Raw genomic sequence first — 15,167 nt, forward strand, 5'->3', positions numbered from 1 at the left:
CGAGTCCTGGTCTCGTGTGTGGGCAGCAGAGGCCCAACTAGATGGGCCGTCTTCTGCTGTCCTCCCAGGCGCATTGACCGGCACTTGAATGGACATTCTAATATTGGATGCAGGTGTCACACGGAGTGGCTTAACCTCCTCACCAAAAGACCAGTCCAAAGCAATACAAATAAATAAATAATGTTAGTACATAATTGTCTTATAAATTTTTGACAATATAGGAAAGTACAAGACAGAAAAGAAAATTATGTAAAATCCTGGATAGGCTACCACCATCAACATTTTAGGTATAATTTTTCTTTATTGAGAACACAGATATGTTATACAATTTTTCACAGTCCTATTGATTATTTATGTACAGTCTCTGAAAAAATCTCACTGCAACCTTTTGGCTATTTTGTTTTGATTTTTTAATTGGTGCTACATTTACTTCCTTTACATAATCTGAATTTAAGCTCTATCTGATGTATCGGCTGGAAATATTTTATGCTGTTCTTAATGCATTTTGTTCTTGCTTTATTTGAAAGATGGAGAGATAGAAAGGGCGAGTGATATACAGATCAGCCATCTGCTAGTTTACTTTCCAGCAGTTTTCAATAGTTGAGACTTTTTAAGTCCAGGAGTGAAACTCATTCAAGATCTTTTACGCACAAGGGCCATCGCTGCTCCCTCATGATCAGTATGAGGGTGCTAGACACGAACCAAGGAATTCTAACATTAAATATGGGTGTTTCAAAGTGATATCCTAACAGCAATGCCAAATACCCAATCTAATTCACAGAAGTCCTTAATTTTAATGTAAGCTTTATCCATTTTTACTTTCGTTGCTTTTGCTTTTGGTGTCATAGTGAAGAATTTCCAAATAGAATGTAATAAAAATTTATCTAACATTTACTCCTAAGTGGTTTTTGTTCTTTGTTCGTTTGTTTCTTTGCTTTTTACAGTTTTAGGTCTTACATGTAGATATTTGATCCACTTTTATATAGGATAAGATAATGTTCCAACATGCTTCTTTTACATTTGGATATTCAGTTTCCACTATACTTCTTGTTGAAGTTTGTCTTTTCTCCAGAGTGCATTTTTTTTCAAGTTTTAATTTTTTAATTTTTTTTATTGGAAAGGCGGATATACAGAGAGGAGAGACAGAGAGGAAGATCTTCCGTCCAATGATTCACTCCCCAAGTCAGCGCAACGGCCGATGCTATGCCAATCCGAAGCCAGGAGCCTCTTCCGGGTCTCCCACGCGGGTGCAGGGTCCCAAAGCTTTTGTCTGTCCTTGACTTCTTTCCCAGGCCACAGGCAGGGAGCTGGAAGGGAAGCGGGGCTGCCGGGATTAGAACCGGCGCCCATATGGGATCCCGGGCGTGCAAGGTGAGGACCTTAACCACTTGCGCCATCGCACCGGGCCCCAGCGTGCATTTTTTTAAAAATTCATTTATTATTTTTATTACAAAGTCAGATATACAAAGAGGAGGAGAGATAGAGAGGAAGATCTTCTGTCAGATGAGTCACTTCCCAAGTGAGCGCAATGGATGGTGCTGCGCCGATCCGGAGCCAGGAGACTTTAGCCTAGGCCAGGCCGCTGGGCCCCTCCTGGTTCTGTATTTTTGACACCGTGGAGCATATATGTGATTCATTTTTGGCCTTAGCATTCCATTGTTCTATTTATCTCATTGGTTGTATTCATTGTTTTGATTATTATATTTGTCAAAGTTTTGAAATAAGAAAATGTGAGATCTTCAACTTTGCTCTTTTTCAAGATTGTTTTGATTATTTGCTGTCTCCTCAGATGACATCTGAATTTTAGAATTTGGTTTTCTATGGTTGTTCCTGGGGCTATTCATCTCTGAATAGCTTCAATATCTTAAAAATTTTAAGTATTTGATAAACACGGGGTAAGTTTTCATTCATTTCTATTTAACTTCTTAGAGCAATAGTTTTCAATCTTGACTGTCTAAGTTTTTTGTTATTTTGGTTAAGTTTCTTTCTAGTTGGTTTCTTTTTTTATGCTCATAAATGAAATGATTAAGAAAGTATATTCTTGGAATTATATCTGCAGCCAACTTAAATTTCTAAAATAAGTACTTTGAAACATTGTGACTTTGTATTTTTTTTTTTTAAAGATTTATTTTTATTATTTTTTCATTGGAAAGGCGGATATACAGAGAGGAGAGACAGAGAGGAAGATCTTCCGTCCGATGATTCACTCCCCAAGTGAGCGCAACGGGCCGATACTATGCCGATCCGAAGCCAGGAGCCTCTTCCGGGTCTCCCACGCGGGTGCAGGTTCCCAAAGCTTTTTGGGCCGTCCTCGACTGCCTTCCCAGGCCACAAGCAGGGAGCTGGAAGGGAAGCGGGGCTGCCGGGACTAGAACCGGTGCCCATATGGGATCCCGGGCGTGCAAGGCGAGGACTTAACCACTTGCGCCACCGCGCCGGGCCCGACTTTGTATTTTTATTTGACATTCAAATGCAGTATCAACTGATTTCCCTTAATTTCACTTTTAAAATATTCGTAGATATTTTTCTTACATTGATTAAGCTTGGTATGTAATAATCATTTTGTTGTTAATGCATTGCAATTTTGCCTTTTTGATTCCTTCTTTGATATCAGTCTTCTATGAGGTATCTTGTGCTAGTAAAGTGCCTCCTCCTAGTTGTTCAAGTCTTTTCTTCAATTGCCCAGAGTCAGGCATCTGTCTGTGAGGTGCTCCTTGGGACTATTCCTTGCTTTTTCTTGTTGTATCACTTCCTAGCCCTCCTCATATTCTCATGTGAGAGGCCCCCACCACTGTGCTGCCCAGAGGACTCCAGAGCTTACCTTGCTGCCGCTTTGAGAAGTTGATGTTACTGATGCACTCTTTCTCTAGGTTACGTCACAGCTCATATTTGTCAGACTGTTCTTGTTGAGCTAGAGCCTGAGCTGAAAGGAAGCTGCAGTTAACAACTGGAGTGGGAAGTGAGCCAACATACTCTCATGTTGATGCTTTCTGTCTGCACCACCATTCCCAAAGTCTGCCCTTTGAGGAATTTTGATGTATCACCAGGTGACTTTGATGTCTTCAGATCATGGGAAAGCACATTCCAGAGGATGACAGAAATGTCAGGAATTCTTATGGGCTTAAACTCTGGGAGACACAAAGAGAGAAGAAACAGTCTCACTTGCATGCCTTCTCAAACATTGGAGATGAAGTATCCTTGCCATCTTGGGGTTGAAAAATTACAAAGTGCTCACATGTCATGCACATTGTTTCCATCGGTAACATTAGAAGTAACATTGTATTTTTCAATCCATTCAGAATATCCCTTTTTGTAGATTTCTAACAGTCACTAGAGGATCAAAGTAGTTTTATGAGCTATTAAGATGTTTTATTTCTGTATAATGATTTCTATATGGATACACACTGACTACATAAGTATAACTCTCCTTTGAATACATTGAGTCTACTGAATTTTAAAATATTATTCACAACCAGTACGTAGATTTTTCACTTTGTCTCTCCTTTTCTCTGTAAAACTCCCTTTCAAGTTAAAAAAGGTAAGTAAATTTTAAAAATTACTGCTTACAGACTTTTTTTCCTCAGAGAAATTGCAACCCGATACCTATGAATGCAATGATCATAATTTCTCCATTTTTACTCTGAGTTTCTTATGTATTTGGACCAAAGATGCCTTTGAGAGTGCGAATAGAACTGTAGAACACTTCCCAGGCAATTAAATGTATTTAAACTATCTCAGGGTTGCCACATATTTTTAGAAAAATCTATGAACACCTACTAAAGCACTTTACTTTTTCTAAGTCCCCGTTTGAAACATGCAGTATCCATATCATGTCTTGTGTAATTTAGTAGAATTTTATGTGTTTTTCAGGTACCTTTACAAGAATGAAATTTATGTACTAGATAGACAAGCATTTAAAGGCCTCATATTGTTGGAACAGCTGTAAGTCATAGAAACATCCATATTGCATTGCTGGTGCTTGCAATTCAAATAGAAAAGAATTTAAATGCCCATAGGTGGTAGTTGAACAATTATTTTAGGCCTTGTCATGTAGATCTAATGATTGAATATTTTGTCATTTGTTGGATAGAAACTAGAACAAATGAGTTGGCATGGAGGCAGGCAGACCCCTCAGCTGGAATCCTTGTTCATTCTGTTATTGTTATTCTTCGTGTGACTTTGGACACATTAGCCTCGCTAAACTGCTATTTCCAACTCTGAAATGCAGATCATTCTGTTGTGAGGGTTGAGCATCTACAAGAAAAAAAAAACTAACTTACCACTTGTCACAAAACAGGCATTTTATAGAAAGTGGTTTGTAGTTGTGATTATGTCAATTCATGAAGCAACCTCAGACATTTAACTGGTATGGAAACTTCTGCAACATGAGATCTAACTAACCTCTCATATTATAGATCTAACTAAAGTTGGGGTTAATTTAGTGACTTGCACAAAATTAAACTTTGTGGTACTGGTACAACTCAGACCTGATCCTGCCTCAGTGTACTTTACAGAATTTGACAATTAATGTAAATTCAGATGTGAGGATACAATGCAGTATGCATCTCTATTTCCAGACAAAGATGGACTTGCAATGAAACTGTTTACTATATCTTCACAATAGGATGTTGGAGTTTCTGCTATTGTCCATGCCCACACTGATGGACATGTGACTGTGTATGAAGAACTATGTTATAGTAATGATATAGGGGGAAGGGAATTGGTGACGGGATAAGGGAAATCCCAGGACTTATAGAACTGTATCATAAAATGATAATAATAAAAAGAAGCAAAAAAAGAGAAAATATTTTAAAAATATATAAATCTCAGATTTGCCTATGAGAATTGTAGGGTTAAATATCAATTATTCAAGACCAGAAAATTGTCTGTTACATGACTACTGAACAGCTTGATGCTTTATTCAAATATTTCTTGCAGCCATGTGAGTCTGCAGCAGAAATACCAGTTAGGAATAAGATTTTTCCTATTGATAACAACTGCTGGGATTATTTTTCTAAGTCCAGATATGTGTAGGACGTGTTTTGTTTTTCAATTGTCTGTGTTGATATAGGATTCCCACATATAGAAACATTTGGCTCCCGAGTTGATCTCCACTGGCATCATGGTTTCTTTATTTCATAAAGATATTTGTCATCATTTCATTTTCTTCTTACTTTCTTAAAGAGTATGTGTTTATCTGAAAGGCAGAGTTACACAGAGATGAAGCGATTACATAGAGAGATCTTCCATCTGCTGGTTCACTCCCCAAATAGGTCTCCTATATGGGTGCAGAGGCCAGAGACTTGACCCATCTTCCACTACCTTTACACATGCATTAATATGGCACTTGATCAGAAGTGGAACAGCCAGGATTTGATCCACAGTTCATATGGGATGTCAGCATCTCAGGGAGTGGCTCAATCCAATGTGCCACAACACTGGCCCCTGCAATCACCTCTATCCTCAACACACTTCAAAATTTCCAAGAAAATCATTAGGATAACATATTAAAGTATGTAATCAAATGTGTATTTAAAACATAATTATTTCTGCTTTGCTGCATTAACTTTTTTATGACTAACAAGCTATTTCTGTGGAAAAGTGCTTCATTCTTTGCTCTACATTGGGTGATGTTTTGGATAATTTTCATCTTATTGCAGAACCATTACATAAATCTTTCAAGTGTAAATACATTAGTAACAGCAACAAACAAAATCCCTACCAGTGTGTGGACACGTGGTGTATTTACACATGGTTTATAATATTAGCACATGAAAAGCTTTAATTGCCTCTTAGAATGCACACAATTCTCATTAGTAATTGTGTTACTTTTGTTAGTATTTAATTGTCTTACTAATCTTGAGTAATGCTAATGTTTAAAGCATTTCTGCCTTTTCTTTTTAAGCAAGATACCATACTATGAGGAATCTCTGTTCTAAGAGGATTTTTGGGTATTCAAAAATGTATAATCACTAATCCTTGGAATTTTTCATAGTTTTACTCATAGCTCTGCAATCCAGGTTTATTTTAGTGTATCTCTATGAGACTAAAGTTGAACTTGAGGTGCCTGAGATTTTGTTCTTCAAGGTCTAGTTACATTGCTTTTATTTTTATGATTCTTACTGTACCTAATCCTGTTTTTTGGATTAAATTTCTTTTTGAGGAAGGCAGGACAGTCTGATCAATGATGTTATAGGTTTTGACAACTGTAGGGTCTGGCGATGTTAGTTCTGTGGTGCTTACTCACATTAATATAAAAATAGCCTGCTGAAATTTCTTATATCCTTCAGGACACAGCCTTCAACACTTAAACAGTGGAAATAGGAAGTGAGAAAGGGGTACCGAGAAAGGGTTTGTTCACTTCATTCTGTTTTTGATCTTTTTGTCACTTGAAAATGTGATGAATTACATTGCACTTCATGGATAACTGCTCATTGTTGCATTAGATTACTTATACTTCTTTTGGCTATATCAAGGGGAATTTTGCGACTAAACAAAATGGTGGGCTAAAACACAAGTATGATCTTTGTATTAATAAGTCTCAGTTATCCCTGAAGAATTCTTTGTGTGCATGTTGCTAGGCAGAGGATGGTGTAGGGAGGATAATAGAATTATAACTACTGAATTTTTGGAGACAAAAATAGTACAGTCTTATATTAGAAGAGTGTGTTTTAAAATAAACAAACTTCCTGGGATGTAATGAACATTGTGGAATGTAAGCATTTTTTATTAAAGCGTTAAGTTTCTCTTGTATTGATATGTATCCTGTTAGTAGAATATCTGTGAAGGAAAATAGTATTTCAAAATACATTTTCTGCTCTGTCATTGAGACAGAGGACTGCTTGATGATGTTACTTTTCATAGCAAGCATTACAGATATGATCTTAAAAATTGTGACTTAGTAAAACTGTGTTAATCACTCATTTTACTGAAAGTAATATGAGTGTCACTTGCCTTTATTCTGCAGATACAACAAATAGTTGCTTTCCTTTGCGAAAGAGTTTTCTTCCTTCTTTCCTGCATAGTAGATAAGAAATATCTCTTCATTGAGAATTATACCTTCCATCCACCTTTCTCACCCAAACACTGAAATGACACATAATTTTTCATTTTAGTCAATCCTTCTGTTTCCTCTTCGATCTGTAACTTTGCATTCCTTACTTCGTTTTCTCATCCGATATTTTCCCATGTACAAATGGTGTATTACACTTACTATATCCTTGTTATGATAACAGAACATTTCCAGATCTGTGTAAAGTTATTATGTACTGCTTTGTATCTTAAATATATATTTTTTTATTTCACTGTCTTCTACAATTACAGATAGAATCAGAGTTGCATCCCTGAGCATGCAACTGTAGAAATCTCATAGATCTGAGTTTGACTTGAATTAGAAAATGTTGAATATTTATCTACTATTTGATATTTACAATTTCATTTTATGATTCAAAATGTTGATTTTCCTTTAGTATTTTAAAAATCAGGATAATACTAGTAACTGGTTGTGATTATCTGCACATCCTTTTGTGGAGGAAACACTTGGCAGGGGTGGGTGCTCAAATAATAAGGCCTAGTATCATTCTTACTGTACTCAAAACTCTTTTCATTATTATTTCAAAACTTTTTTTTGTAAATTTTTAAATATATTTTTAAATTAGGGGTATGGCAGAAATACTTAAGGTTTTTTTTGTTTGTTTGTTTTTGTTTTTAAGAATAGAAACGTATAGAGGGAAGGAGAGACAGAGAATGAGAGAGATAACTCCAATCTATCGGTTCATGCACAAATGCACATTACATACAAAGACGGAACCTACTGAAGCAAATCTAGCAGTTTAACCTGGAGCTCCTTTATCAATATCCCTGAGTCTAGTGCTCCCAGGTCAGCATTAGCAGGAAGCTGCGATCAAGAGCTGGAACCAAGATGGAATCCAAGCACTTAGATGTGAGACGGGGGTGTTTGCTGCTAAGGCAAATGCTTGCTTTGCTTTATGTTAAAAATTGAGAGGGAGAGACAGAGAGATAAAGAGAGAGAGGAAGGGAGAGATAAAGAGAGAGAGAGAGAAAGGGGGGAGAGAGAGAAAAACTTGTGTAGTTTTAACTGCAAACTTAAATTTAACCAGTGACACAAGTATCATTAATTTAATCTGGTTGACCATTGTTGATTTTTCTAGTTTGTTTTTAAAAATCCTATAGTTTCAGTTTTTAGTTTGAGTCATAACTGGCTGAAAGTATGTACAACTGTAATATTTTAAAGCAGATTTAATTATTTTAAATAGTGAGATTTATGAATATACTAGTTGAAAAAAATTTATTAGGTGCCTTTTGTCATTACTTTAAAAAAATTCAGATGCTTAATTAAAATTTTGTAGGCATCAACAGCTGTAGGAACTGCAATAGTTCTACTACTTTTGAATAGGTAGAGTGCACACACATGCTGAATGTGGAGACCAATGGGGTAACAGGTAAAACTTCTCTTGCTCCTCCATTGTCTGGAGAAACAGAGCCATTGTGTGTTTGTTTTGTTGATGGTCTTCATGCAGAGACCTCAGAGCTAGTTTGTTCAACAAGGAGCTGTTAGAAGTGGCACCTGAAACACGGTCTAGAGTTCAGGCTTTAGCTGGGGAGCTGGGATGGGGGAGGAAACAGGTACCTTGATGAAGGTTGTCCTGAAGCACAGATGCTTGTGTCTTTCCATAAACAGCTGCGTCTTACCTACTGGGAGAGAAGACTAGGACATAAAGCAAAAACTGGAAAGACTCAGGTTTCATGCAACTGGTCTGGGAGAAGAAAGTTTAATGTTTGTTGGATGGAAAAATGTCTTAGTTCAGGTTGCTGTGGCAAATCGCCATAGGCCTGGTAGCTTAATCAACAAACCTTTATTTCTCACAATTCTGGAATCTGGCAAGCTGGGACATCTTGAGAGTATGTGGAGGGGGTGTCTTTTCCTGTTTTGTTTTGTTTCTTTCTGTGTTCTCACTTGTGTGAAGTCTCCTTGTTGCTGTACAAGGGCACTGATCCCAGCACAATGACTCCACCTCTGGGACCTCATCCACACTTAATGAACTCTCAAAGGCCTCACCTCCAATTACCATTACTGACGGGTAGGATTTCAATGTGTGAATTTTGGAGGCCCCTAATATTTACTCTTTTTTTCTCTGCCTGAGCAGCAAGAAGTAAGTAATATCCAGCAAACAGAAATTTGTAATTCCTTTCATCCATTCAGTAGTTATTAGGTAGGCAAACCACCCTAGAGTTAAAATAGCACAAAAAGCTAATAACATTGAAGGGAAGAATAAACAAATTCAACCCTCATCTTTCAATATTTGGCAGAATGAGCAGATAGCCAGCCAATAAACAGATAGAAAACCAGAATAACACTATTAAATATCTTTGGCTAATTGATATTAACATTGTACAACACACAAAACCAAGATCAAAATAATATTTCCAAGTTCTGTGAAAATTAAAAAAATATTTAGATGTGCTAAGAAACCCACAAATCAAAGCAAAAATCTCAAGAAAAACTAAATATTTTGAGCAGAATAAAAAGGAGAAGAAAATGAAGGCTTTGCAATGTGCCTACATTGCAAATTATATAGAAATTGAATGAAGGGGTCACCACGATGGCTTAGTTTGCAAATCCTGACTGCTGGCTCTGACATCCAATATGGGGATTGGTTCATGACCCAGCAGCTCACTGCTTATGACTGGGACAGCAGCAGAGTTTGGCCCAATGTCTTGGAACCCTGCACACACGCGGAGACCTTGAAGAAACTCCTGACTCTTGGATCTTGGTTCTTGCCTTTGGATCAGTTGAACTCTGGCCATTGTGGCCATTGTGGCCATTTGGGGAGTGAACCAGAGGATGGAAAAATCTTTCTGTCTTTTTTTGTGTAAGTCTGCTTTGACAATAAAAATAACTAAATCTTTAAAAAGAAATCAAATTAAATCTTTAAATTTGAAAAAAATAAATATTTGAAATCAATGATGCCTCAAAAATCTAAAAAGAACAAGTAAGGTGAAGACAAAGCAAGCAGAAGAAAAACCCAACAGAGATAAAAGTTGCCATCAAGACATAAACACGTATCAATAGAGCAAAATCTGCAAGGCACACTCTGAGATCAGTAGCATTGTTAGTTCTCATCCCAACAACTCAGTGAGTGGCACAAGGAGGAACAAATGATCAATATTAAGGAAATGATGGGTGCATACCTACAGACATGATAGACATTAAAATGGGAAAACAGAAACTTCTGGAGCAATTTTCTGCTGGTAACTTTCACTGTGGATGAAATAAAAATGCAAAGGTTTGGCTGATACTATTTATTAAGAAAGAGATGAATTACACAGTTGTGTAACTCTTAGCTAAATTATATTTGTTGTTAAAGCATTTAGAGTTACAAATAAGACAAAATTGGAGGCCAAGCTGCCTTCATTAATGAATTCTAACAAATATATAAGGAAGTGAAAAATCCAATACTACAAAAACTGCTTTAGAAAACATTGAAGGGATAATTCCTAACTTGTTTTGTGAGCTGGAGTCCCCTTATGACATGAAAATCAGACACAATGAAGTAATATCATTATATTTCTCATTAATATAAGATTACTTAAATTAAATGTTAGAAAATTGAGTCTGGCACAAGTCCACTTAGTTTCAGGATTGCTGCTTAGCTTCATAGGTGAAAACCAAAATTATATGTCATTGTCCAGAGTGAAGGAAAAGAAGCAATATCTGTGTATACTTAGAAATGCATATGTGATAAAGCTCAGCATCCATTCATGATAGCCATTTTCATCATATTAAGAATAAACAGAGACTTCCTCAGCCTGGTGAAAGATCTCTCAAAGAAGTCCTTAACTAAATCACAGTGATTTTTTTCTTTCCATTCCAAGCACGATGAAATCTCTTCAGAATCCACTGGCTGACATAGTTCACTTTAGAGTCTCTGTTTGCATCAATTTGTTCTGTCCTCTGTTGTGGTACCAGGTGTCCTTTGCAGGTTCCAATGGACTGCCATATCCTTCATGTGCACCTGAATATGATGTCCACTGCTCCATATGAGCCACTGAGGAGGCTAAGCTTTGACTAGTGCATGTCATGGTCAGACCATGGAACCTGCAATTTTCTGAATGGTTGAGATTCTGAGTCCATGGCAGTGTAACTTGTAAGGTTGAGAGGAAGATACAGATGCCTGCTAACATGACTTCTTGTCGGCCTTTGAATGCAGATTCAAACCAATGGACTAAGGAGGGAGAAGGAATAGAAGACATACAGATTGGGAGGAAAGAAGAAAACCTCTATGAATCTATATGAGATTCTCAGAGATCTGCAAAAATGACCCAGTAATTATGAATAAGCTCAGTAAGGCCATAAGTTGCTATATCGTCTTAGAAAACCTACTGAATTTATATATATACCAATGGAAATTTGGACACTGGTGTTGAAATCAGTACCTTATCAAAACTAAGAGCTTTAGGGATATATTTATTGAAATATGTACAATGTCTTTATATTATATTATTATATATTATATTTACATTATTTATCAAGCCTTCTATGACAAACTATCGTATGCTGGGTAGCTCAGAAGAGTAGACATACATTCTTCCACGTTTCTGGAGTCCAGGAATCTGAAAAATCAAGGTTTTGGCATAATGAGAGCCTTCCCAGAGGCTCTTAGCAAGGGTCAGAAACATCAGGCCCATGTAATGTGTAAGTCTCACCAAATCATTTGTTTTGGACCTGACAAAGTAATAAAACATAGCAAGCTGACCTTTAAACCAATAATGTTGCTATCAATTGATGTTATAGATGTTGTTTTATGCATTTAAATGGTCCTTCCCGGAAAAGGTTCCCCACCCCTGTGCAGTAATGATTTTCCTTTCTTCTTCCTGTTTCTGGAGACAATAGGTACTTGGTTTGTGGTCATATCACTATAAAATACACCTGTGTTCCTGCCCCAGTATCTTCTGTGCATGTCTGTCTTCCATGGGTAAGGTATTTGGATTTAGCGCCCACCTGGATAATCTAGGATAGTATCCTCATCTCAGATCAATAAAATAAATCTCAGAACATCAGTTTACCTATGCTGTGGGGACAACAGAAATATGTTGCAGGTATTTTTGGGTAGCACTGTAATGTCTGGATGTATCACAAATTGGTTATCTACTCATCGACTGCTAGATAGCTGAGTTGCTCCCAGTTTGGAGCCATTATGAAGATGTTATAATCAGCTGAAAAGTAGTCCGTGTGGGGAAATCTGTTTTCATTCCTTCGGGAGAATCAATGTCTAAATGTGGAATTATTGTGTCCTCCTCTTAATGTTTAACTTTCCGAGAAGCTGCCAAACTGTATTTCAAAATGATTCTATCATTCTGAATTACTACCAGCAAGGTATGAGAGTTCCAACTGCAATAGTTTTCCCAGCAGCTACTGCATTCAGCTGCTTTAAAATGAACAGCATATATATATGCTGTTCATATATATATGTGTGTGTGTTTTCATATTTATATATTCATATATATATGGATTTTGTTTTGTTTTGAAGTAAGAGTCCTGTGAATTTTGATTGCTATTGCATTGAATCAGCATTTTGAATACTGATGAACAAATGCACTACTGATGTGTTCAGGCCAGATAGAATGATGAGCTTATCTTTCGTAGAATCATATCAAAGCAAAAGCTTTCACCAGCTAAGTAGTTTGGGAGAAGTCAAAGTACATTTCTGGCTGGTCAGCATCATGTGTCCTTTCTCAGGACTATGGCTGTGAAAGTGGATGTGCAGTTATTATAAACTCCAACTGGAATTCCTCTCCTGAACACCAGGAAAAGTTCGTTTCCAGCACCTTTGCAGAAAGTATTCCCAAATTCTTTAATGTTGCTTTCCAACCAGTTCTGCGGCAGTTGAGATAAATGTAATGAGACAACGGTAACATGATAACCAGATGAGAGAAATTCCATCTGCTCACAGGGCTCTCTGTGTCCCATTCCTGTTCCTCAGTGTCATGGTCCCACCCAAGCCTTACCCTGATGGGGTCTCATTTTGGCTTCTACATGAAAGGAGCAATTTAAAGCTCTTCACTTTTCCCTTGTACAATTCTGGATAAAATCTATATGAATCTGTATGATATAAACAGTGATCTTTGAAGACACCCAATTTGTTCTTCAGTACAAATGAAAATGGGGAACAGATACATTCTCTGTTATACTTTGCTGCTCTCCAAGGTGTTCTGAAAAAGCTCCAATACCCCACTGAGGAACAGACCAACGTAGGTGGAAATGTGGCCCTCATCCCCTCTGTTGTTTGTGGCTGACTGGGATCAGAGGGATGCAGGCGGCTCATGTCCAGCTCCAAGCACTGCTGGAGTTTGTCTACAGAGAATACAATAGATAACTCCCAATGTGTTTAGAGGTGATTCTGAAAAAAAAAAAACTGATCTAAATCTGAGTTTTTTAAAATCAGATTTCTTTTTCCTACTTATGTTACAAGAGGAGATGTGAAATTAGCCAAAACTTTCATCTGCTTTTTAGTAGTACACTCTTGTGATCTGAACCAGAGAGTCCCCAGCCTGAGGGCCGTTGCAATCAACCAGGAGCCCCTAAAAATAGCATTGCCTTTCTACCTCCTCCTCATAATAGAGCAGAATTGCAGTAGGATGGGTGGGGCTTGGAGTGGTTGCTTTCCAGTTTCCCTAGGAGATTGCAGTGTACAGCCAAGGATAACCATCCTGACCTCTGCCTTAGTATTAATACCCTGGAGGCCTTACCCTAGTCCCAACTAGGATTTATGCCTTATTTTGTTCTTCTCATAACCATTTCTAGTAGCTTATGAGCTCTATGACAAAATATCTCACTTTATCTGCCTTAAAAGCTATACTAAGTACCAGCTGAGTAAGCACGTAACACTTGGACTTTCCATGGGTTATTTTTAAAGTTAAAATCAGGTGTCTGAGAACAGAAATCTTCTCTTAGTCTCAGCCTCTGCACTGGGGAAAGATCTTTCTCAAGCATATGGTTTGCTCCTGATATAACTGCATGAAAGTTTCAAGCAAAAGTTTCCCAGGGACCAGAAACCAGAAACTGTTTAATTTTGTAATAAATCTTGTTTGGCCAGCAGAAGCCTTAGACAGACAGATGTAATATTTGTAATATATTACCAAGTAAGAAGCATCCAAATTCTCAAAGAATCATGTCTTAAAAAACCATCTTGGAATATTAAACCAACTCCACGCCAGGATTGTTCTAGGCACCTTTCTTCCCTCTGCACTCTGCCTTGCGTCATATGGGAGAGGACTTTGAAGAATTTGTGGAAGAATAGATTTGAAAGACAAGCTTATGTTAGTACAAACTACAAATCTGAAATTCAAGTATAAAGAGTTCTTCAAACTGAAAATACGTATTCTGAAAAAATTACATAGAGTGTCAAAATGTTTTGTGCCAAAATAAACTTAATGATTCTCTTCCCCAAACCTGTGGAGATACCCTCCTTTTCTGCCTCTGGATTCTGTGCATCCTTCCCCACTCTTTCTCCCTCCTTCATGATCTGTTGGGATATGCTCCAGCTTGTCTGACCAGAAAGAGCATGCTTCAGCCAACATTCTTATCTAGACATTTTCCCCCTCTTCCCTCTAGTTATATCACAAAGCTTAAATTAACTTGTAAGTAATAGTACACTTAGTTTTTGCTGTCTTCAGAAAAACGATCATGGTAATTTGTAATCTAGATTCAGCGTATAAGCCCTGGACCAAGATTTCAGTTTCTTCATTTCTGAGTCCTATGTCTTTTGTTTTTAGTTTAGATTTTGTGTTAGATAATAGCACAAAAATGTCTTCTCAGTTTCAAACTCATATTTGTCCACTATGCTTATTAAGGGAAAAAAAATGGTTTTATCAGCTAGACCTAACACTTTCTGGCTCTGACTGCAAGGTTCCTCAAATGGTACAATGTGTGGTCCAGGAAGTGAAGTCACCAGCTATAACATCATTACCCTCTACAGGCACTGGTGCAAGTGTCTGCTGTTCCACTTAAATCCAGTCCCTGCTAATGTATGTGCGAGAGCAGTGGACGATGGTCCAAAGATCTGGTCTCCTGCTACTACTGTGGAAGACCTAGGTAGAGTTCCAGGTTCCTGAATTTGCCTTGGCCTGCTCCCTGCACCAGACAT

At 37.4% G+C, this 15,167-nt stretch overlaps 1 protein-coding gene across 1 annotated transcript in view; it reads left to right on the forward strand.

Moving 5' to 3' along the window:
• Positions 1–15,167, forward strand: part of PXDNL (peroxidasin like) — a 372,636-nt gene that overhangs the window by 188,172 nt on the left and 169,297 nt on the right. Inside the window, 1 exon segment of the mRNA XM_040972689.1 lies at positions 3,871–3,942. Within this exon segment, the coding sequence (XP_040828623.1) occupies positions 3,871–3,942 (72 nt within the window).

The sequence above is a fragment of the Ochotona curzoniae genome, unplaced genomic scaffold (genome assembly GCF_017591425.1).
Source record: "Ochotona curzoniae isolate NIBS_2020 unplaced genomic scaffold, NIBS_Ocur_1.0 contig_2318, whole genome shotgun sequence".
Lineage (NCBI taxonomy): Eukaryota > Metazoa > Chordata > Mammalia > Lagomorpha > Ochotonidae > Ochotona > Ochotona curzoniae.